Source organism: Cyprinodon tularosa, unplaced genomic scaffold (assembly GCF_016077235.1).
Source record: "Cyprinodon tularosa strain WSP-4 unplaced genomic scaffold, ASM1607723v1 ctg562, whole genome shotgun sequence".
NCBI classification, from domain to species: Eukaryota; Metazoa; Chordata; class Actinopteri; order Cyprinodontiformes; family Cyprinodontidae; genus Cyprinodon; species Cyprinodon tularosa.
Genome location: NW_024039299.1, coordinates 2,501 through 25,276, shown reverse-complemented (window position 1 = coordinate 25,276; position 22,776 = coordinate 2,501). Strand labels below are relative to the sequence as shown.

Here is a 22,776-nt window from a genome sequence, read left to right as displayed (position 1 = left end):
GCTGCAGACCTTGGAGCTCCTCAGAGCTGCTGATGTATAGAAGGTGCTGCAGACCTTAGAGCTCCTCAGAGCTGCTGATGTATAGAAGGTGCTGCAGACCTTAGAGCCCCTCAGAGCTGCTGATGTATAGAAGGTGCTGCAGACCTTAGAGCTCCTCAGAGCTGCTGATGTATAGAAGGTGCTGCAGACCTTAGAGCTCCTCAGAGCTGCTGATGTATAGAAGGTGCTGCAGACCTTAGAGCCCCTCAGAGCTGCTGATGTATAATGAAGGTGCTGCAGACCTTGTGAGCTCCTCAGAGCGTGCTGATGTGGAATAGAAGGTTGCGGACCGACCTTAGCGCTCCTCACCTTCATAGGAAAGGCCCCCCCACCCCTCTTATGTATAGAATGGGCTGCCGGACCTTGGAGCTCCTCAGAGCTGCTGAGTATAAGAAAGTGCGTAGGGGGGGGCGTGCATGAGAGCCTTAGGTCAGGGGGGCAGAGAGCTCCTCAGTACTGCTGCAGATTGTATAGAGAGGGGTGGGGTGTGCTGCAAGACCTTAGGAGCTCTTCTCCTCATAGCTGGGCTGATGGTATGGGGAGAAGTGTGCTGGGGGAGGGCTGCAAGAACCTAGGGAGCCTCCTTACAGAAGGAGTGCTTGAAGCTGCTATCGTATATAAGGTGCTTGCAAAGAGACCCCTAGAGGGAGCTTAAGCTCCCTCAGGAGCTGCTGGGCATGTATAGAAGGTAGCTGAGCAGACTCCCTAGGAAGGGGAGCTCCTCAGAGTGAGGCTGGCTGAGGGTCAGAGAAGGTTGAGCTCGTGCACGACCTTAAGAAGAAGCCTCCTCACTTTCAGAAGCATGCTGATGTATAAGGAAGAAGGTGGCTGCGCAGACCTTGGAGCTCCCAGGGGACCAGAGCTTCTGATGGAATAGAAGTGCTGGTGCCTGCAGACCTGTGGAGCTACCTCTGCAGAGCATCTGGCTAGATGATGATAGGTAGGAAAGGGTGCTGCAGAGTACTCGCCAGACATGCAGGACGACTCTCCTCACGAGCGCTTTGCAAGCGTCATACGCGACCCAGGTGGTGAACCGATTGTTGACCCTCGTATAGGCGCTACACGTGAGATTCCCCCGAATTAACAGTAGTGACTATAATGAACTAAGCTTAAACTTACTCTCTCGTTCTGGCGGGGGGCGAGACTTCACAGGTGGAGCGTGCGGCATCATTAGTAGGGAGGGGGGCGGGAGGTGGGCTCGGCTCTCGGGGCTCCGAGGGGGGAGGGTGGCGGGGGTGGGGGGCTGGTGGGGCGGGGGGGGGGAGGGGGGGGTGGGGGGGGTGGGGGGGATGTATAGAAGGTTTTGCTGCAGCCCTTGGAGCTCCTCAGAGGCTGCTGATGTATAGAAGGTGCTCGCAGACCTGGAGCTCCGGGACAAGGCTGCAGAGAACATGTATTAGAATGAGGCTGCTGGCAGACCTTGAGCTGGGCACCTGGAGCAGGGGGTGAGCTGCTGATGGGGGTAGGGATAGAAGGGAGGTGGGGGAGTTCGAGGGGGGGTGCAGACCTTGTGAGCTTCCTAGGCGGGGGCTGGAGCGGCTGCTGGGAGGCGTAGGGGGAGGGAGGGGTGGGGGCAGTGCGGCAAGACCTTGGAAGCTCGGAGGGCTCAAGCGGCGTTGATGTAGTAGGGACGGGGTGCATGGCAGGACCTTGGAGCTCCTCCCGGATGAGGCTGCTGTGGCTGTTAATGAGAAGGGTGCTGTCAGAACGCTTGGAGCACCTCAAAAATCCTCCCCCCCGCCCCCTTGCGGAATTGTATAGAAGGTCTGCAGACCTTGGAGCTCCTCAGAGCTGCTGATGTATAGAAGGTGCTGCAGACCTTGGAGCTCCTCAGAGCTGCTGATGTATAGAAGGTGCTGCAGACCTTGGAGCTCCTCAGAGCGAACAGCTTCATTAGCAAACCCTAAAAAAGCTGCAGGATGTTTGAAGCTGGCTGTGATTTAAAAATGTCTGAGCGTGTTTCACATTAACCGCTCATTTGAAACAACAATCGCAGGTGGTAACCCGGGACGACGGTCTCGGAGTGACAGCCGCCAGACGCCCCCTCACATTAGAGCTCCTTTCCATCTTTCCTCCTGCTGCCCCCACTTAGAGGACGGAGGGAACATCTTTATATTCAGAAAACCAGCAGCAGGGATTGTTCTTTCCTTCTGTAAAATTACTGCCAAATCAACTGCACTTTATCATTGGAGTGCAGGAAATGAGCAAAGCGTTGCCGTGGCGATGCAGAGAAACTCACTTGACCTGCTCGGAAACAGCAGCTCAGATGATGTTTTCTTTTCTGATGCAGGGAAGTGAGAAGGCAGATTATTAGAGGCTGTTCTCCTTCAGGACCATTTAATGGATGTTATGTCCAGTTTGATTCCCTCATCGCGGCAGCAGCCAATCAGAAGCTGGGATTTAGCATCTGCAAGGGTTTTATAACGCTACCAAACTAAAGGGCAGCTGAAGTGCTCCGACATCATCACCATGTTCAGGCACGGTGGTGGACGCCTGATGATGTGGGCTAACTGTCTTCCATGTTGTTTTATAGTGGATAAAAAATTCAGTGTTTAAAGTTTCTGTTGCTTTTCTTGTTTCCAGGCAACGTTTAAAGGCTGGATGGATATCATGTACGCTGCTGTGGACTCCAGAGCCGTAAGTTAGCATGTAGCTCGCCCAGAGCCGTAAGTTAGCATGTAGCTCACCCAGAGCCATAAGTTAGCATGTAGCTTGCCCAGAGCCATAAGTTAGCATGTAGCTTGCCCAGAGCCGTAAGTTAGCATGTAGCTTGCCCAGAGCCGTAAGTTAGCATGTAGCTCGCCCAGAGCCATAAGTTAGCATGTAGCTCGCCCAGAGCCGTAAGTTAGCATGTAGCTCGCCCAGAACCGTAAGTTAGCATGTAGCTTGCCCAGAAGCGTAAGTTAGCATGTAGCTCGCCCAGAGCCATAAGTTAGCATGTAGCTCGCCCAGAGCCATAAGTTAGCATGTAGCTCGCCCAGAACCGTAAGTTAGCATGTAGCTTGCCCAGAAGCGTAAGTTAGCATGTAGCTCACCCAGAGCCATAAGTTAGCATGTAGCTCGCCCAGAACCGTAAGTTAGCATGTAGCTTGCCCAGAAGCGTAAGTTAGCATGTAGCTTGCCCAGAAGCGTAAGTTAGCATGTAGCTCGCCCAGAGCCATAAGTTAGCATGTAGCTCGCCCAGAGCCATAAGTTAGCATGTAGCTTGCCCAGAACCGTAAGTTAGCATGTAGCTTGCCCAGAAGCGTAAGTTAGCATGTAGCTCACCCAGAGCCATAAGTTAGCATGTAGCTCGCCCAGAACCGTAAGTTAGCATGTAGCTTGCCCAGAAGCGTAAGTTAGCATGTAGCTCGCCCAGAGCCATAAGTTAATATGTAGCTCGCCCAGAACTGTAAGTTAGCATGTAGCTTGCTCAGAACCATAAGTTAGCATGTAGCTCGCCCAGAGCCATAAGTTAGCATGTAGCCCCCCCAGAGCCATAAGTTAGCTTGTAGCTCGCGGATTCCATTCAAACTGGGAAGTTATCACTAAAGGAAAAGTTCGGTCAGCGAGGAATAATCAATGGATAATTATTTATACCTAAAACTAATATGTTTGCCACGATTTAATGAATTTAGTGTTAATCAGTAACAAAATAAAAGTAATAATTTTCATTGCGATCACTGAGTCTGGGAGCGGCCATTTTTGCCCAAATCTAGTAACCCCCCCCTCCTGCCATCTTCCAGCAGTGACGTCACGGTGCGGTAAGCCTAGCGCCATTCTCCCCGCTTTCCAAGCTAAATCAATGGGAACTACTAGACACATCTGCAATCAACAACAATTATTGAAGATTTCCAGAGGACTTCACCATTGAAATTCACCAGAGCTATAGTGAAACTGACAATGCCCACGTGCATGGCAGCTGGATGCTGGAATACATCGGGTAAAAGTGAAAAAAGAGTTATTCCACCTTTCTGATTCCTGATCCTCCACGGACGGGTTGGTCGTTGGATCGCCAACTTGAAGAGGGAGGATTTGCCATCGAACTTCTGGCCAGAGAAAAAACCCGTAATATGTAGCCAACATTTGGAAGAAGAATGTTTTCAAGATGACTTGGATAATAGCGCGTTGTGACAAACACCAGATACAGCACTGGGACTTGATCAACAGCCGATACCGCACCGTGACAATGTCACTAACCAGTAGGTGGCAGTAGTGTTCTTTGACAAACATGGATGCCTCCAGTAAAGCACATTCACATGAAAATTACTCTGAATTAAAAACTCTGATCATTTATTGAACAGGATGGAATCATTTCAGATTTAAAGAACTTTCAGAAGTTTGGATTCTGAATATGAGCGACTTTCCCTTTAAAAACCAAACCAAATGAGTTCACAGGCTGAAATCAAACAATTCTATTATTAAAGGAAAGGAATGTTTTTTCAGCAGCCATTATCTTATAAAACTCAAACCAGTGATTTAAAGTTTGGGTTTCCCAGATAAAGAGGAGGAAAAACGTTTTTCTTTGTGTTTGACAGGTGGAGGAGCAGCCCATCAAGGAGATCAACCTCTACATGTACTTGTACTTCGTCATCTTCATCATCTTTGGCTCCTTCTTCACCCTCAACCTCTTCATCGGAGTCATCATCGACAACTTCAACCAGCAGAAACGAAAGATAAGCCTCAGAGCAACGCTTTGTTCCTTATTTATTTAAAGGAGGGATGATTTAATTTCGTTTTTTTTCTGAGATAATTACATCTGCTGGCTCACAAAATCACATTTAACTCGGCTCATAAATTTTATTTCGCTGACATTAAATCAATATGTGGGGTTTTTTTTGTGCAGTTTGGATTAATTTCTGTAAAAATAACTGAATCACTCATCTTTATTTTAATTAGGAGGACAGGACATCTTCATGACGGAGGAACAAAAGAAGTACTATAACGCCATGAAGAAGCTGGGCTCCAAGAAGCCCCAGAAACCCATCCCCAGACCCCTGGTACGGCACAGAGAGGAAACCTCCCAGTACTTTACATAACCTTTGACCTTTTCCACATTCTCTCATGTGTTAATTGACCGTTTCATTGATCCATCGTTAATTTTTTGCTTCCAACTGAGGCTCTGATGAATGAATCAGAGTTCTGCTTTGATCAAATATCCTTCCTGCCTCTACAGGGAACGGCCTTAAAGAACTAAAGTTGTTTTTTCGTCCAAACGGAGAAGAGTTCTTTATGCAGGGTTGGTTCCCCTGTGGGAGGAGTGTGTGTTGGGATTTTGTAAGGTATAAATGTTTGACTGAGGTTGCCTCAGTCAGAGCTCTACCTCCGCTTCCTAACTCCACACAGGACTGGTTTTAAACCAGTCCATTCAACAGGTGTATGGGAGGAAAGTTTAGAAGATTCCAAGGGCCCCAAAAGAAGAAGAAACATATGTCCCACTAGTTATTGCAAATATAAAAAGAAAATCCCGCAGGAGAAGTAATTATCTTTCAGGATTAAACAGCGAACCAGGGCATGAACATATTCACCATTATTGTCATGATAGGAAACTAAATTCTCAGCACCAGCATAAAAATAATCTGTCCTTTGTTCAAAGTCGTATGGAAATCTGTCATGATTTAATTAAAGATCTGACCCAAAATGCAGAAGACCAAACAGAGAGACCAGGGAGAAGTTTAACAGGTTTATTTAGTCCAGTGCTGCTCAGAACGCTGCTCAACCGGAACTGAAAGGTGAGGGGAAGACTCTGCGGTTAGTTCAGGCTCAGTGGGAAATTAGATTCCTTGACTTGAAGAGGAGGAATAGGTTGCAGACTCACATTTCCAGAAAAAGGTGTTCTTTATTGAATCCAGTGTGTGAGATGTTCCAGTGATTATCTTGTTTAATGGACAGGGTTTACTCAGACTGCGGTTGTTCCTTGGTGCACGGAGAAGCTGACTGCCACTCAGATTTCCTACGGTACTTGAACGGGCTGTGGTGCAAATGAATCCCTTGCTCAGTGTGAAACTCAAACCACATTTTGGGGGAAAGTGGATCCAAACCTCCAGTTTGAATCCCCAGCTCAGTTTGAGGCTCAGTTGATCCTTCCAGGGAGAGAAGGTCTGAAACGTCCAGTTTGCAGGATGACTTCACCAAACTGGCAAACACTCTGACCTCGAGGTAGTGGCAGACAGCAGCTTAGGAGCACTCCACAGGTAATGAGGCAACAAGCTGCAGGTGTGCAGGGAGGCCCAATGAGGACGGGGCACTACCTGGTGGAGGAGGAAAGGAAACACAGAAACAACCCACAAAAACTGGATTCCTGACAAAATCATATTTAAATGTCAAATCATTCTGGCTTAAACATGTATATAAATCTTCTCTTTATCAGACCATTTTGTCCCACAATGTAGAAAATTTCTATTTTTACAAAAATCTTGTCTTAAACTCTGTGTTTTTTCCGTTATCTTCTGCAGGCCAGTTAGTTCTACGTCAGCCTGAACACCTAAATTCGGCCAATCATATATCAACGGTCATCTGTCAATCAAATGTTTTCGGTCATAGCATCTTGATTCATGTGTCGCAGCTAATATACGCAACGGTTTAAACCAGAATCCTTTCCTTTCCCATTGAGTTGCGTCCCAGTGTTCACGGGGATGGACGTCTGTGTCTTCGGCAGGCGTAGAGCTAACAGAACTGGCAGCGTTGCGAGGCAAGGGCTCAAACATGTACGGCTGGAAGCCTTCTACACCAAACCAAGCTTCTGCCGCCCTGGCGTCCTCTTCCACAACATCTTCGTCCCCGCTTTCCTCCTCTAAATAAAAAATGGATGACGGAGGAGACTCATCCACGACCTCCGACACTAAACTCTCCTCCTCTTGCATGTTTCCGCTGTCCATAGCGTTCCTTGACAGCGTCGTTTCTAAGTCACCAATTTAGTGCTACTTGGTCCCAATGGAATTTCCCATTGGGAACCTGCTAGCACTCAGTTGCTAACTGGTTAGCAACTTAGTGCTACTTGGTCCCAATGGAATTTCCCATTGGGAACCTGCTAGCACTAAGTTGCTAACTGGTTAGCAACTTAGTGCTACTTGCTAACTGGTTAGCAACTTAGTGCTACTTGCTAACTGGTTAGCAACTTAGTGCTACTTGCTAACTGGTTAGCAACTTAGTGCTACTTGGTCCCAATGGAATTTCCCATTGGGACCATTTCCCATCCGATTTCTAATGCAAAGTTTAAAGTTAATGTATATTTAACTTTTTCGTACGAGGCTAATTTTCATTTGTTGAAATAGTACCGAAAATATTAAATTGAAAATGTAAATTTAGCTCTTTGGTCCATCTTCATAGCAGTTTTAAAGCACCGTCTATCATGGGGGCCCAAATTCCCGGCAGCGCCCCTGGGATTCGGATCCCAATTGGTTTAAACTTACCAGCAATAGGAAATAATTGTGTGTATTTCTGATTATTTTTTCACCAGTATAAACCCAAACATTTGTAATTAGGTTGTTTAGCTTTGATATGGTGGAAATGAGATTGCAGTGATTTTATAAAGAGGAGCAGCCAGATGGGATCCAAACCAATAACTCTGGACGTCTGTTTATTTACACCAGAACGACCTGCAGGGCTTCTTCTTCGACCTGGTGGGAAAACAGGCCTTCGACATCATCATCATGGTGCTGATCCTCCTCAACATGATCACCATGATGGTGGAGACCGATGAGCAGTCGCCTCAGATGGAGAAGATCCTCTACTACGTCAACCTGGCCTTCATCGTCATCTTCACCACCGAGTGCAGCATCAAGATCATGGCGCTGCGCTGCTACTTCTTCACCATCGGCTGGAACATCTTTGACTTCGTGGTCGTCATCCTGTCCATCGTCGGTGGGTTCTGCTGCCTCCTCAGCCGCTGGATGATCCCGGGGGGGGTGATGGGGGGGAGGTGAAGGTAACGGCAGCAATCAGAGTTGCCCCAGGGGCAAACGCTGCAGATGAATCGAACACCAATGACATCAGCCCCTCAGTGAGCGTGTGTCAGGATGGGGGGGTTGAACCGATATGCTGTGGGCTGGTGATTCCCTCTCATGTCCCCCCCTCCTCATTCTCTCCTCACCCATAACTCAACACAGGGAAATGAATGGAAGTGTGTGTGTGTGTGTCATCTCCTCCACACGTTTATCACTCCAGGATAACAAGGAGAAGATGGATGAATTACAGCGTTTGACTTGCTTGTTACAGAGGAGAGGCGACTCAATCCTCCAGAAGCACTAACTCACACAGCCATAAAACCCACCCGACAGGTCAGGACCCAAAGTTCCGGATAGAGAGCTTTCAGATGCCACAGCTTACAGATTCCTTATCTGATAGAAACAGATTTATTTTCTGATAACAGATTTTTTATCTGATAAAAACAGATTCCTTATCCAATAGAAACAGATACATAATCGGATAAAGAAAACAGGTTCGCTATTTGATTAAAACGGCTTCGTTATCCGATAAAAACGTATTTGTTATCTCATAAAAACAGGTTCATTATCAGATAAAAACAGATTCCTTATCCGATAGAAACAGATTCGTTATCTGATAAAAACAGGTTCTTTATCTAATAGAAAATAATTTGTTATCCGATAAAAACAGATTCATAATCTGATAGAAACAGTTTTGTTATCCGATAGAAACAGATTTGTTATCCGAAAAAAACAGGTTCGCTATCCGATAAAAACGGCTTCGTTATCCGATAAAAACGTATTTGTTATCTGATAAAAACAGGTTCATTATCAGATAAAAACAGATTCCTTATCCGATAGAAAAAGTTTTGTTATCCGATAGAAACAGATTTGTTATCCAATGAAAACAGATTTGTTATCCGATAGAAACAGGCTCGTTATCTGATAGAATAAGATTCGTTATCTGATAAAAACGGATTTGTTATCCGATAAAAAAAGGTTCATTATCTGATAGAAACAGATTCGTTATCCTACAAAAACAGATTCGTTATCAAATAGAAACAGATTCTTTATCCGATAAAAACAGATTTGTTATCCAAAGAAAACAGGTTTGCTATCCGATAAAAACGGCTTCGTTATCCGATAAAAACAGGTTCGCTATCTGATAGAAAAAGATTCGTCATCTGATAAAAACGGATTTGTTATCCGATAAAAAAAAAGGTTCATTATCCGATAGAAACAGATTCGTTATCCTACAAAAACAGATTCGTTATCAGATAGAAACAGAATCATTATCTGATAAAAACAGATTTGTTATCCGATAGAAACAGATTTGTTATCCGATAGAAACAGATTTGTTATCCGATAAAAACAGATTTGTTATCCGAAAAAACAGGTCTGCTATTGGAAAAAACGGCTTCGTTATCCGATAAAAACAGGCTTGTTATCTGATAGAATAAGATTTGTTATCTGATAAAAACAGATTTGTTATCCGATAATAAAAAGGTTCATTATCCGATAGAAACAGATTCGTTATCCTACAAAAACAGATTCGTTATCAGATAGAAACAGATTTGTTATCCGAAAAAAACAGGTTCGCTATCCGATAAAAACGGCTTCATTATCCGATAAAAACAGGTTCGCTATCTGATAGAAAACGATTCGTCATCTGATAAAAACAGATTTGTTATCCGATAAAAAAAAGGTTCATTATCCGATAGAAACAGATTCGTTATCCTACAAAAGCAGATGCGTTATCAGATAGAAACAGATTTGTTATCCGATAAAAACAGATTTGTTATCCGAAAAAAAAAGGTTCATTATCCGATAGAAACAGATTCGTTATCCTACAAAAGCAGATGCGTTATCAGATAGAAACAGATTTGTTATCCGATAAAAACAGATTTGTTATCCGATAAAAAAAGGTTCATTATCTGATAGAAACAGATTCGTTATCCTACAAAAACAGATTCGTTATCAAATAGAAACAGATTCTTTATCCGATAAAAACAGATTTGTTATCCAAAGAAAACAGGTTTGCTATCCGATAAAAACGGCTTCGTTATCCGATAAAAACAGGTTCGCTATCTGATAGAAAAAGATTCGTCATCTGATAAAAACGGATTTGTTATCCGATAAAAAAAAAGGTTCATTATCCGATAGAAACAGATTCGTTATCCTACAAAAACAGATTCGTTATCAGATAGAAACAGAATCATTATCTGATAAAAACAGATTTGTTATCCGATAGAAACAGATTTGTTATCCGATAGAAACAGATTTGTTATCCGATAAAAACAGATTTGTTATCCGAAAAAACAGGTCTGCTATTGGAAAAAACGGCTTCGTTATCCGATAAAAACAGGCTCGTTATCTGATAGAATAAGATTTGTTATCTGATAAAAACAGATTTGTTATCCGATAAAAAAAAGGTTCATTATCCGATAGAAACAGATTCGTTATCCTACAAAAACAGATTCGTTATCAGATAGAAACAGATTTGTTATCCGAAAAAAACAGGTTCGCTATCCGATAAAAACGGCTTCATTATCCGATAAAAACAGGTTCGCTATCTGATAGAAAACGATTCGTCATCTGATAAAAACAGATTTGTTATCCGATAAAAAAAAGGTTCATTATCCGATAGAAACAGATTCGTTATCCTACAAAAGCAGATGCGTTATCAGATAGAAACAGATTTGTTATCCGATAAAAACAGATTTGTTATCCGAAAAAAACAGGTTCGCTATCCGATAAAAACGGCTTCGTTATCCGATAAAAACAGGTTCGCTATCTGATAGAAAAAGATTCGTCATCTGATAAAAACGGATTTGTTATCTGATAAAAACAGGTTCGCTATCTGATAGAATAAGATTCGTTATCTGATAAAAACAGATTTGTTATCCGATAAAAAAAAGGTTCATTATCCGATAGAAACAGATTCGTTATCCTACAAAAACAGATTCGTTATCAGATAGAAACAGATTTGTTATCCGAAAAAAACAGGTTCGCTATCCGATAAAAACGGCTTCATTATCCGATAAAAACAGGTTCGCTATCTGATAGAAAACGATTCGTCATCTGATAAAAACAGATTTGTTATCCGATAAAAAAAAGGTTCATTATCCGATAGAAACAGATTCGTTATCCTACAAAAGCAGATGCGTTATCAGATAGAAACAGATTTGTTATCCGATAAAAACAGATTTGTTATCCGAAAAAAACAGGTTCGCTATCCGATAAAAACGGCTTCGTTATCCGATAAAAACAGGTTCGCTATCTGATAGAAAAAGATTCGTCATCTGATAAAAACGGATTTGTTATCTGATAAAAACAGGTTCGCTATCTGATAGAATAAGATTCGTTATCTGATAAAAACGGATTTGTTATCCGATAAAAAAAAGGTTCATTATCCGATAGAAACAGATTCGTTATCCTACAAAAACAGATTCGTTATCAGATAGAAACAGATTCATTATCCGATAAAAACAGATTTGTTATCCGATAGAAACAGATTTGTTATCCGATAAAAACAGGTTTGTTATCCGAAAAAACAGGTCTGCTATTGGAAAAAACGGCTTCGTTATCTGATAAAAACGGATTTGTTATCCGATAAAAAAAAGGTTCATTATCCGATAGAAACAGATTCGTTATCCTACAAAAACAGATTCGTTATCAGATAGAAACAGATTCATTATCCGATAAAAACAGATTTGTTATCCGATAGAAACAGATTTGTTATCCGAAAAAAAAACAGGTTTGCTACCCAATAAAAATGGCTTCGTTATCCGATAAAAACAGGTTTGCTATCCGATAGAAACAGATTCGTTATCCAATAGAAAAAGATTTGTTATCCGAAAAAAACAGGTTCACTATCCGATAAAAACGGCTTCATTATCCGATAAAAACAGGTTCGCTATCTGATAGACTAAGATTCGTCATCTGATAAAAATGGATTAGTTATCTGATAGAAACAGATTCGTTATCCAATAGAAAAAGATTTGTTGTCACCATATCTAGCGCCCGCATCAGTATCCAAGACAAGTGCTTCTCAACAACCACTTATTCAGCCTTTGGCGGCAGAATCAGACCAGACCAGTCTCCGATTTTTATAGCTACAGACATGAGACGCACAACTAAGGCTTTAAACAAATGCTAAATGTGCTTCAGCCACGTTAAGTAATTCCATCACTTAGGGAAAGATTGTGCCTCATCTTTACGAGCAGGAAAAAACAAACCTTGTTGCCGAACTGTCACTGGAACCTCCAGAGCAACAGAAAGCAACAATGACCTGTCATGCATTGCCTGATGACATTATGGTTCCAGTGTTGATGCCAGATCCATCAGCTCCCACTGATTCCTATCCTCTCCATCCCTATGGCTGCCGCCTGTTTGACCAAAGACCCTCTGAACCAGACCGTTCCTTGCGATCGGCTAAATGTGACCTTCATGTTGTTCTTTCATGTCTTCCAGGGATCGTCTTGGCTGACATCATCGAAAAGTACTTTGTGTCGCCCACCTTGTTCCGAGTTATCCGGCTGGCCCGCATTGGACGAATCCTGCGCCTCATCAGAGGAGCGAAGGGCATTCGGACGTTGCTGTTTGCCCTCATGATGTCACTTCCTGCCCTCTTCAACATCGGGCTGCTCCTCTTCCTCGTCATGTTCATCTACGCCATCTTCGGCATGGCTAACTTTGCCTACGTAAAGCGGCAGGGCGGGATTGACGACATGTTTAACTTTGAGACGTTCGGGAACAGCATGCTCTGTTTGTTCCAGATCACCACCTCCGCAGGTTGGGACAGCCTGCTCAGCCCCATCCTCAACAACTCCCCCGAGGAGTGTGACCCCCACCTCCCCCACACCGGCACCACCGTCAAGGGGAACTGCGGCAACCCGTCGGTGGGCATCACCTTCTTCGTCACCTACATCATCATCTCCTTTCTCATTGTGGTCAACATGTACATCGCCATCATTCTGGAGAACTTCAGCGTGGCCACAGAGGAAAGCACCGAGCCGCTGAGCGAGGATGACTTCGAGATGTTCTACGAGGTTTGGGAGAAGTTCGACCCAGAAGCCACGCAGTTCATAGAGTACTCCAAGCTGTCAGAGTTTGCGGACTCTCTTCTGGAGCCTCTTCGTATCTCCAAGCCAAACAAGATCAAGCTGATCTCCATGGACCTGCCCATGGTCAGCGGCGACAAGATCCACTGCCTTGACATCCTCTTTGCCTTCACCAAGCGGGTCCTCGGCGAGTCGGGAGAGATGGACGCCCTCAAGCAGCAGATGGAAGAGAAGTTCATGATTTCTAACCCGTCCAAGATTTCCTACGAGCCAATCACAACAACGCTGAGGCGCAAGCAGGAGGAAGTGTCCGCTACCATCATCCAGAGGTGTTATCGCCGCCACCTGGTGAGGCGCCAGATGAAGGCTGCCTCTTACCTGTACCGTCAGATCACCACACCCCGACACGACCCCAGCGAAGGCGAGGAAGGAGGCGAGGCCGCGTTAATGGAGGAAGCACCTGAGAAAGAAGGGCTGATCGCCACCATGATGAAAGAAAACTACGGCTCCAGCATGTTAGCGACGGAGCGCTTCGAGACCGTTTCCTCCAACTCATCGCCGCCGTCCTACGACAGCGTGACGCGAGCCGTGTCCGAACACCTCCATCCGCTCGCCGCCAACGCAGAAACGGCCGACGAAATGGCACACAGCGAAGTCAGAGAAAAATCGCTGGCCGAACCCAACGGAGAGATGGAAACGGAACCTTAGCAGGAAGTTTCGACAAGTTCTGTTGTTCACTGAATGTACCGTAGCTGAGGAACGTTCTCCCCGCAAATCTAGAGGAACGTAGGAGCTGAAGGAGGAGGCGCAAAGGATTATTCACTACCTTTAATCTTGGTCCACAGTCCCCGCTGGAGATTCTCGTTCAAATCAAACATTTTGAGGGTTTTCTTAAAGGAAACAACTCCAAGCTGTGGTTCTGCTGTGTTGGACTGAGACCAGAGTTGTGGTCCAGTCAGAGCGATGGTGTATTGGCCTGGTGAGGGGCGGCTCTACCCTCCGGCAGTTCTACGCTGTTAGTCGGAGGAATGACAGGTTTCCTGTCTTCGTTTCCTGACAAGTTAACGGTTTTCTGGCTGAGAACTGAGGAAGAGCAATGCTATTTAAACAAAAAGACATTTTTTCGTAGTAAAAGTATAATATTGTTGATGTTACAAGTCTTTTAATATCGGTACAATTATTACTATTTTTTTATATTTTTTTAGAGTAAGTTAAGAACTAAGCCTTTGAAGTGGCGCTCGCTGTATGAAGTCACCGAAGTACCGTCTAGTTGAGGAGAAAGTTACGTCACCTCAAAAACCTAAATCTCCATCTTGTTTTCTTTCTTTTGGGCGTTTTTTGCACTTTTGAGTTTACATTTTTGCCGTCACTTTACTGCGCCTTTGATAAAGGGAGGAGTTTGTTTCTTTTTTTCTTTCCTGCTCTGACACCAAAAACTGATACGAATGCACAAAGAAATGTCCCGAACTCCATCCGTGGGCTCAATGACGGTTCGGTGATTCGTCAGAAATAAACGGTACATTTCAGTTTACCTGGTGCTTTTACTGCTCTGCCACTGGATTAAAAATCCAGGCTAGACTTCATGGATCAAACTGGACAATATTTTATTAGATATTCTGATTGCTTAAACTCAACAGTTTCTATATTAAGGGTAAAAGGATTTAATCTAATATTTTACAGACTTTTCTACAAATCACCAGCCGTCATTGAGCAGCTGGCCGGTCTGAGTTTGGCTCGATGCTTAAAACAACTTTATCTGCCTTTTTGAAGCCAAACGTGATCGGGAACATGGAGGCGTCAGCCGGTTCTGACCCCAATGAGACAATCAGCTCAGGATTTTCCTACATTCAGTTTGACGAGCAGCTGGATGTTGATCCTCATAGTTGGAGCTGTCAGTAGTGTCCTGGAAAAACCTGGGTGAGCTGGATTAAGAGCACAGAGGGAGATGGTTCCTTAGGGAGATGGTTCTGATTCAGAGTTCCTCTATCGGTTTCTTGATTTCTCTTTGGGTCAGGTTTCTATTTCTTTGAATAATATAAATGCATTTTACCCCTTTTATGCTAGATTTTAGTACCAAGCAACAATTATTTGGGGATTTTCCTTTTCTACCCAAGATTGAAACAAAATGACTTTATCTTTGCACAAATATCTGCATCTAGAATAGGTTTTCACAAAATTTTCTACCTGACTGAGAACCAGACTGTTCTCTGGAAGTTCAAGAGATGAAAGCACCATGAAGTAATACCAGTGTTTCCAGTTGGTCAGACGGATCTGTTTGGGTCTCAGCCGTTCACTGATATGAAGGTACAGTAGTAGCCATTCAAAATGTCCCTACTTTCCTTGGCTGGTCCTTGGCTGGTCCTCTACAATTCCTTATTAAGCGTCTAAAATGTTGTTTCTGTCATGATTTGTGGACATTAAGATCTAAAGAGAAGCGCCATCTCCTGGTCAGACCCTGTTATTCAGTGAAAGGGTGGAGTCAGAGTAAGAAAATATGCACGTCCAGGAGAAGTTGGAATGGATCTACTGCCTTTCGGGTGGCTTTTGACTGGGAAAGGCCATTTTGAATGGCTGCTACGGTAAAGACCTTCGTTTCTGGTCAGTTTTTTCTTAACTTTAGAGCTCTTGTAGATTCCCTTCAGACGGAGCCGCGTTTATCAGGGACGCACTTTGTTTACAGGATGAACAGCAGAGTTTAGCTCCACCCTGGAGTCGCTGATACGGGCGTTTGACATTGGCAGAGAGGGTTTGGTGTTCATGGCCAGAACCCACATACGCAACAAAAATGTTCCTGACCAATGTGGCTCCATTTCAAGGGAAATAAACAGGACCTCCAGTGTTATCAGATTTACTAAAGCTGCGTTCATACCGAAGGTGTTGGGGATGTCAAAACGCTTAAAGGGAGAAATCTGGACCCTGGATCAATCTGTGGTCCATCTGCTTTGCTGTTCTGGTTGTTTATCTGCTCGGTTCTATAGCTTTAAACCAGAGAGAAGCTCGGCTTTATTTACTTTATGAGTTGGAAAAATAGTTTTAACACATTTTTAAGTGAGAAAGTCCACCTCCAAACATCCTCTGTTCATCAGTTCATCAGGATTATAATCCCACTATAATTTGCAGTTGTTGTTGGGAGCTCCAGACCTCCAGCATACCGCCAGGCACGATCCGTCCTGCGCGGAAAGATATACATCCAGGTTTCCATAAATAATGTAATTATGGTACTAAAATCGGGAACACAGGGATAAAACAGGAAGGATTTAAAGGCATTTATTTTTTCAGGAAATACATTAACTTTTAACACTGGTACGTTTACAATTTTTGGGGAGGGAAAAACATCATTTAGGTCTTTTCAACTAAATCAAATTGAGGGGCCTGGATGCATATCTGGTTGTGCAAATGAGCTGATGGCGCACGAGCGAAACCCATCGCGCTTCCAGGACGGATTAGCGACAGGCTGGAGTTGAATAGAAAGAGTTTTTAAGGTTTATCGTAAAACCTGCAAGAACCAGAATATACAGCATATATAGTCCATCAACAGGTTTGAATATTTCTAGTTAATTTGGGTATTTATAAACTGTTTCTCCATAGTTCATAAATGTTTTAGTGCAGCAATAATGATCAGAGCTGCTCTCTGTTCCTTCTACATAACAATCCATTCTACCTGCTTTATTTGAACCCTTGGAGTTTAACTCCTTGATATTTATTTCATATGCAGAAGCGATGACAGCTTAGAGCAGATCGCTGGTCAGATGCTCCGTTGCCTGATCGGATGCGTCCCCCATAGACTTTGCATGTACAGTAGTAGCCATTCATAATTTCCCCACTTTTCTTGAATGATCTGTTTGGTGCTCAGTCCTCGGCTGGTCCTTGGCTGGTCCTTGGCTGGTCATTGGCTGGTCCTTGGCTGGTCCTTGGCTGGCCCTTGGCTAGTCCTTGGCTGGTCCTTGGCTGGCCCTTGGCTAGTCCTTGGCTGGTCCTCGGCTGGTCCTCAGCTGGTCCTTGGCTGGTCTTTGGCTGGTCTTTGACCGGTCTTTGGCTGGTCCTCGGCTGGTCCTCGGCTAGTCTTTGACTGGTCCTCGGCTAGTCTTTGACTGGTCCTCGGCTGGTCCTTGGCTAGTCTTTGGCTGGTCCTCGGCTGGTCCTCGGCTAGTCTTTGGCTGGTCCTCGGCTGGTCCTCGGCTGGTCTTTGACTGGTCCTCGGCTGGTCCTCGGCTAGTCTTTGACTGGTCCTCGGCTGGTCTTTGACTGGTCCTCGGCTAGTCTTTGACTGGTCCTCGGCTAGTCTTTGACTGGTCCTCGGCTGGTCCTTGGCTAGTCTTTGACTGGTCCTCGGCTAGTCTTTGACTGGTCCTCGGCTAGTCTTTGACTGGTCCTCGGCTAGTCTTTGACTGGTCCTCGGCTGGTCCTTGGCTAGTCTTTGACTGGTCCTCGGCTAGTCTTTGACTGGTCCTCGGCTGGTCCTCGGCTAGTCTTTGACTGGTCCTCGGCTGGTCCTTGGCTGGTCCTCGGCTAGTCTTTGACTGGTCCTCGGCTGGTCCTCGGCTAGTCTTTGACTGGTCCTCGGCTGGTCCTCGGCTAGTCTTTGACTGGTCCTCGGCTGGTCCTCGGCTAGTCTCTGACTGGTCCTCGGCTGGTCCTCGGCTAGTCTTTGACTGGTCCTCGGCTGGTCCTCGGCTAGTCTTTGACTGGTCCTCGGCTGGTCCTTGGCTAGTCTTTGGCTGGTCCTCGGCTGGTCCTCGGCTAGTCTTTGGCTGGTCCTCGGCTGGTCCTCGGCTGGTCTTTGACTGGTCCTCGGCTGGTCCTCGGCTAGTCTTTGACTGGTGCTCGGCTAGTCTTTGACTGGTCCTCGGCTAGTCTTTGACTGGTCCTCGGCTGGTCCTTGGCTAGTCTTTGACTGGTCCTCGGCTAGTCTTTGACTGGTCCTCGGCTAGTCTTTGACTGGTCCTCGGCTAGTCTTTGACTGGTCCTCGGCTGGTCCTTGGCTAGTCTTTGACTGGTCCTCGGCTGGTCCTCGGCTAGTCTTTGACTGGTCCTCGGCTGGTCCTCGGCTAGTCTTTGACTGGTCCTCGGCTGGTCCTTGGCTGGTCCTCGGCTAGTCTTTGACTGGTCCTCGGCTGGTCCTCGGCTAGTCTTTGACTGGTCCTCGGCTGGTCCTCGGCTAGTCTTTGACTGGTCCTCGGCTGGTCCTCGGCTAGTCTCTGACTGGTCCTCGGCTGGTCCTCGGCTAGTCTCTGACTGGTCCTCGGCTGGTCCTCGGCTAGTCTTTGACTGGTCCTCGGCTGGTCCTCGGCTAGTCTTTGACTGGTCCTCGGCTGGTCCTCGGCTGGTCCTCGGCTGGTCCTTGGCTGGTCCTCGGCTAGTCTTTGACTGGTCCCCTACAGTTCCTTTTTAAACATCTAAAATATTCTTTCTGTCATGATTTGTGGACATTAAGATCTAAAGAGAAGCGCCATCTCCTGGTCAGACCCTGTAATTAAGTGAAAGGGTGGAGTCAGAGTAAAAAAAATGCAAGAAGTGTTCACTCCAGTGGCTGGAAGTTGGAGGGGATTTTGCTGCCATTCGGCTGCGTTTGACTGGAAAGGGCCATTTTGAATGGCTGCTACTGTAAGCCCGACACTTTGACGCCCAGAAAACACCCGGTGTGAACGCAGCATACAGTAACATCGACCAAAGACATGTTTATATTTCTTGTCCTAATCTAAAATCTAAAACATCGGATCAGATTTTAGCTCAGGGAACAGAACTTGCCTTGAGGAGGCGGCCCTCCATCCTGGTAGACGTCCGGATGGCTTTAGGAAAAGTTCTTGCAGAAATTTAAGAAACACTGGTAAGAAGAAGGTAGGGAGCTGAACTTAAACTGGTTTATTGAAGCAGATCTGTGTGTTGAGACAGGAAGGCGGGTCGGTTCTGGATCCAGAACCAATGAAAGCGCAGGAACAGCGGCAGGTTCTTCTTGGACACTAAAATCTTCCCCTGCTCAGTGAAATTAAGTATTTCATTAACACCTTCTGAAGCACATTTAACTGATGAAATTTAAAGCAAATCATTGAACTTTGAAAAGGAAATATCCAGACCTAAAAGCTGATTAATTTATTGATTTCTTTATTATTGGTTCTCTCATTAACTTAGTTTTGGGTTGAAGAAGAAGTGAATGCAGTGCGAAGCTGCTCTTTATCTATTCGCACAAAGAAACTCCAATAAAAGGACAAACTGCGTCGAGCAATAACTGGTTTGTGGGACCCTGTAGGGTTTTGGTAGGTAGCGTTCGACTGACTGGGGAGGCTTACCTCTGATTGGATGAATCTCTGGACTGAAAGGAACCACATCAACACCATCAGGGCGCTCCGAGGAACGTCTGCGGCGATGCGGCACTAATACGCCGTGGATTCCCAGCCTGTCCCGGGACAGGAAGTGGAAATGTTTTTATGAAGCCGAGGTGTACAGCCTGCCTTCACTCTGTTCTCACCTGAGGGATCTTTACTAACCACGCTTTAATAAACACATTTTAAATAAGACAAAAACTAAGAAAAAAAGTTTTACTGGCACCGTCTGGACTCTGTTTCTACTAGATCCCACTAAGGATTGAGGACCATGAACTTAAGTTGAACTCTGCTAGGAGGCGATTTTCAGGTTGCAGTTGTGCTGAAGGGCTGTTTTCAGTAGCAATAGACCCAGAGTGTGCCTGCGATACATGAAGCCAACAGTTCAAGCCATGCTTTCTCATCCATTCATTCATCCACGAACTGATCAAAACATTTCATCTGTTGGACGATGAGGGAACTCCTATGGTTTGTGATCATTAGCAGCTTCACAGTCTCCTGCCCCCCCCCCCCTCAGTATCAAACAGACAGCTGACAGTAGGATTGGGTGGTCACACCTTTAATGGTTCATATTCACTGAAATTATTACTAATGAAACCTGTATGGGAACAGATCTAGAGCTGAACGTCCATGTCCGATTGCTTGATCGAGCTGAAATGATCCGTGTGCGGTTATTTCTATCTCTATAGATTAAGTGTCAAATTACAGCTCTGAACTAGTTGTGGTTTCTGATTTACAGGAGTTTGAACCAATTCAAATCTGAGACTGAGCTTGTTGCGTGTGGCGCAGTGATCCGCAGACAACGCGAGACTTTGGACAAAATGAAAGAAACTTATGTTGATGATGCCCCATTGCATGATGGGACATCATCGCCATACAGTGGTAGCCATTAACATTTCCCTACTTTCCATGATGGGTCCTTGGCTGGTCCTTGGTTGGCCCTTGGCTAGTCCTTGGTTGGCCCTTGGCTGGTCCTTGGCTAGTCCTTGGTTGGCCCTTGGCTGGTCCTTGGCTAGTCCTTGGTTGGCCCTTGGCTGGTCCTTGGCTGGTCCTTGGTTGGCCCTTGGCTAGTCCTTGGTTGGCCCTTGGCTGGTCCTTGGCTGGTCTTTGGCTGGTCCTTGGTTGGCCCTTGGCTGGTCCTTGGCTGGTCCTTGGCTGGTCCTTTGTTGGCCCTTGGCTAGTCCTTGGTTGGCTCTTGGCTGGTCCTTGGTTGGCCCTTGGCTGGTCCTTGGTTGGCCCTTGGATGGTCCTTGGTCAGTCCTTGGCTGGTCTTTGGCTGGTCCTTGGCTGGTCCTTTGTTGGCCCTTGGCTAGTCCTTGGTTGGCCCTTGGCTGGTCCTTGGTTGGCCCTTGGATGGTCCTTGATCAGTCCTTGGCTGGTCTTTGGCTTGTCCTCGGCTAGTCCTTGGTTGGCCCTTGGCTGGTCCTTGGTTGGCCCTTGGCTGGTCCTTGGTTGGCCCTTGGATGTTCCTTGGTCAGTCCTTGGCTGGTCTTTGGCTGGTCCTCGGCTAGTCCTTGGATGGCCCTTGGCTAGTGGCTGGCCCCCTACAATTCCTTTGTACTAAAATATTCTTTCTGTCATGATTTGTGGACATTAAGATCTAAAGAGAAGCGCCATCTCCTGGTCAGACCCGGTAATTCAGTAAAAGGGTGGAGTCGACGCCCAGGAGAAGTTGGAGGGGATTTTGCTGCCATTCTGCTGGCTTTTGACTGGAAGGGGCCATTTTTAATGGCTGCTACTGTAAGTTATCTGGTGTTCGTCCTTTTAAATACAAAAACTGGATCACCGCTCGACACTCAACAGGCTCCATCTCAGACTCGACTCAGTTCAAAAACATGTAAATCAGAAACCACAATTAGTTCAGGGCTGTAATTTGCCACTCAATCTATAGAGATAGAAATAATCGCACATGCAAACTTTCAGCTAAATTAACTTGTTAGAAGTGGCTCAGGGGCATCGTTAATTGAAAGTGCCCCAGCAGAAAAAGGTTCCAGATCTGCTACTTAGCGCTGTGTTCACCTCTGTCATCCCCTGAGGGAGGGGCATCTCTTGCCCTATGACCTCTGGAGATGGGTACCCACTCTCTCCCCCACCAGGTTTTTGTGTCCTGGAGACACAGCCACGATTGCAGACGGTCACTTTGGGTCCTTGAGCGAATCTCTTCGTCCTCCCAGGATGGGACAAAGTTAGGTGTAGCTGCTGAGGCGGCCCCTTGCTCCCTAAGGGGTGGTTCACATGCAGAGGACACTTTTCCTCACTGGGGGAAAGTTAAGGGATCTAAACTACACCAACAAAACTAACTCCAACATTAAAAGACAAAAAAAAAAACATTAAATTAATAACACAATCCAACAATCCCTGTATGCAGATAGCATCTTATGACATCATGCATCAGGATATCGTCCCTGACGACCGCGCACCGCCATTACAGGAGGGGTAAACATCTGCCTAGTAACTACTAGTTGTGACTGTAAATAAATAGGCCTACTGTAAAATACATCCTTCTACTGAGAAAAGGAGCAAAAAGATGGGCTTGGGTTCTAGCTCTGCAAAGGATGGGTGAAAACCTGCAGCCAGACGGACCTTTCTGGAACCTCTGTCTTAGAGGGATGACTGTGGTCCTACATCCAGCTCAGCCAGCAGCTGCCTTCTCTCCGCTGGTCTCTGCCGTCATCCGCCGTCATCCGCCGTCCTCCTTCCATCTCCAGCGGTTAGCCTCCATAGCTAGCCTCTGTCAGCCATAGGCGCCCCCTGCTGTCCTCCTCCTGGCCACCAGTAGCCTTTCCTGCGCCTTCAGCGTTCCTTCCACCCTCGCCCGCTAGCCTCTGTCCTCCCTGGCATTGTTTCTCGCCGGATTAGATCTAGTTTTCCTCATATCTGCCCTTAAAGTATGTTTCAGTAGAAGGTTTTCATGGTTTTTATAAATCATTATGACTCAAACTGTTAGTAAAATCTACTCTGTGGTTGCTAAGCTAATGTTTAGCCCTCCTAACGATGTAGTGATCATCACTATGCTAGCGCTGGGATGTGTGATGTCACTGCGATGCTATGAAACACTTATATATAAAATAAACTGTGACCCTTTCATATTAACAATAACAACTGCTTTATATATAATCAGATTTTCTTTTTTATCTTAATGTTATTTTTATCCATCTACTATTATTGTTAATTTACCACTGGGCTGTATTTTGGTATTTAAAACACTGAAGTTAAATTAAAGAGCTAATTTATATATCTGTTAATGGGATAAAGGTACAGATCCACCTGTGGTGGACCAGGGCTACTTTCTATAGAGAATCACAGAGCAGTGGGGTGTTACCATGGAGACCATCCCAGCTGTGAATGGAGCTGAAGCTCAATTAGTGGATGAAGCTTGGGACCAGGAGTACTTTCTACTGGGGAGGGAAGCAATAGACAAAAATAGATCCATTAACATAATTCAAATGG

The 22,776-nt window shown here is 45.5% G+C and overlaps 1 protein-coding gene across 1 annotated transcript in view; it reads left to right on the top strand.

Annotated features, from left to right (window-relative positions):
• The window catches only part of scn5lab (sodium channel, voltage gated, type V-like, alpha b), a 257,645-nt gene extending 243,236 nt beyond the window's left edge, over positions 1-14,409 (top strand). The window contains exons 28-32 of the mRNA XM_038305734.1: positions 2,623-2,676; positions 4,557-4,694; positions 4,914-5,018; positions 7,611-7,881; positions 12,417-14,409. Coding sequence (XP_038161662.1) covers positions 2,623-2,676; positions 4,557-4,694; positions 4,914-5,018; positions 7,611-7,881; positions 12,417-13,714 — 1,866 coding nt within the window. The 3' untranslated portion in view covers positions 13,715-14,409. The remainder of the gene's footprint in view (positions 1-2,622; positions 2,677-4,556; positions 4,695-4,913; positions 5,019-7,610; positions 7,882-12,416) is intronic.
• The last annotated feature ends 8,367 nt before the right edge of the window (positions 14,410-22,776 follow it).